At 34.1% G+C, this 2,212-nt stretch overlaps 1 protein-coding gene across 12 annotated transcripts in view; it reads left to right on the plus strand.

The window, feature by feature from the left end:
• LOC108689105 (CUGBP Elav-like family member 4) overlaps positions 1-2,212 on the plus strand; it is a 672,688-nt gene that overhangs the window by 653,978 nt on the left and 16,498 nt on the right. For 11 of the 12 annotated variants that reach the window (XM_018195731.1, XM_018195734.1, XM_018195733.1 and 8 more), the window contains 2 exons: positions 1,003-1,143; positions 1,641-1,767. In XM_018195731.1, coding sequence (XP_018051220.1) covers positions 1,003-1,143; positions 1,641-1,767 — 268 coding nt within the window. The remainder of the gene's footprint in view (positions 1-1,002; positions 1,144-1,640; positions 1,768-2,212) is intronic. The other variant, XM_018195732.1, reaches the window with a different exon arrangement.

Consider the following 2,212-nt stretch of genomic DNA (forward strand, 5'->3'; position numbering starts at 1 on the left):
AATTATATCTGACAAAATAAAAAAAAATTAATTAATTGGAAAGAATTATATGAATATCTTTACAAATAGATTACATTTTTTTCATAGTGATCATATTTTAGGTTCTCCAAAGAGGAACGTTGAAACAAAGCCTGAAAGCTATGTGGAAAAAGTGAAAAGAGATGCACGCGAGTAAAGCACGATGAAGTGCGCCATGCAAAGTCGCGTGACCAAAGCTGAAAGTCTTGTTACGCGAGTTATAACACTACAAACGTTATATAAACTCAGGAACGCCCAGCAAGCATTTGCATTGATGACGTGAATATAATGTATCACCGGGAGCTCGAATACCGAGCTTTTCTCCACAGCTACAATGGCCACTGACCACCTGTTGCCCCTTTCCATTTATATTTTAGACATCGTGAGAACGTCATCGCCTTACCTCCTCGCGAGCATCTCGAAAAAGAAGAAGTCTTTTTTTAATGCAAAAGGTTCTTGAATCACTTATTCGTCTCGTACGTTATGTATCTACATCTGTACTCCTTCATGTCTAGAGAATATATATGATACCATTTTACTTCTCGACAGATTCGATATATTACATTGCATTATGTATTTTTTCGACAATTATGGCTATACAATCATCGAATTTTAATAGAATTATTAATATTGAAATGCGTAGAAAAGCCTCATGTGATTTTTAATTATTCGACAGTTTCTTAATTAATTAAACTCATATGAGAAATTGACTTAAATTCTGCTATCTATCAAATAAAAGAGAGTGTTAGACACTATTATAAAATATAACAGTATAAAAAAGAATCTCCGATTATTCCTTTAATTATAAAAGCCCAATTAAAACATTCCCGTACGCTGGTCATAACACATGCTATAAATAAAGCTTGTTGAAGAGGTCGTTAAAAATGTACATTGTTATTCTCGTATATCATAAAATTGCGTCGTACTCTAAAAATTCTGACTTTATAAAAACGAGAAATCAACAACATGCATTATCTGTTGCAGGGTGCGTCATCCAGCATAGTGGTAAAATTCGCAGACACTGATAAAGAGAGACAAATAAGACGCATGCAGCAAATGGCCGGGAACATGAGCATCCTTAACCCCTTCTTCAATCATTTCGGCGCTTACAACGCTTACGCTCAGGTGGGTCGTGTTACCATTAATGGCTCTCGCGTTACCGCATTACCGCCTTGTTGTCCTCGTTACCACGACTCACAATCTGCGATGGTTCGTCCCTCGTTACTCTCGGAAATGATCGGCCGAAACTCGATATCATCGCGTTAACGCCGGCATGCAAAGAGGTCCCTCATAATCACCTTTCGCGATTTAATTTTTCCCAGGAATGCAATAAAGGATAAATGTCGTAATTTTGAAATTTTTTTATGTATGAATATCATATTTATAATATAATAAAATGAATATTCATCTAATGATGTTTCAGGTTACACCTATTTTCATTAAATTAAAATAAAGTTTTTCTTAACAATAGAGATAGTTTGGTTTCGCAAATATTCAAGATCATGTGTTTTTTTTAAGTAATTTTTTGAAATAATAATAAAGAAATATATGTGTTCCTTCTTTATTATTATTATTCAAGAGAAAATGTTTTTTCTGACAATGATATTCTCTTTATATTGTAGCAGCAAGCAGCGCTCATGGCAGCAGCGACTGCACAAGGAACATATATCAATCCAATGACCGCGTTGGCTGGACAGTTACCGCATACATTGAACGGCATGCCAAATCCTGTGGTTCCACCAACCTCTGGTAAGAATACTCGGCTAATGCCCGTTAGTTTAGTTTGCTGTTTATCTTTTTCTAATCCTAAAAATTAAAAAAAGATAAAAAGTAAATTAAACTGAGATTGAAGTTAATCTTACATTGGTGGAACTGGGTATAAGAAAATTAAAATACCTCATGACACGTAAATATTCGTGAGAAAAGAACTCATTTGTCGTCTCCGAAATATTATATATTCTTCAAGAAATTCAATTCAAGTTAAACTTTTTCATAGAAACTTTTGTTATACTTAAAAATATCTATGTGTAGTTGTTATAAACTGCAACCTTTTCTCGCGAATATATTTTTCTATGTTATTAACATTTTTTTTATATTGTTGGTACATTTGTCGATTGCAATATTCTCGTTTAATCAGAAAGTGATTATTTAAGTTGGTAAGATAAAATATTGACCTCCCCCCCCCCCCCCCCCC

This window comes from Atta colombica, unplaced genomic scaffold (assembly GCF_001594045.1).
Source record: "Atta colombica isolate Treedump-2 unplaced genomic scaffold, Acol1.0 scaffold257, whole genome shotgun sequence".
Taxonomy (NCBI): Eukaryota; Metazoa; Arthropoda; class Insecta; order Hymenoptera; family Formicidae; genus Atta; species Atta colombica.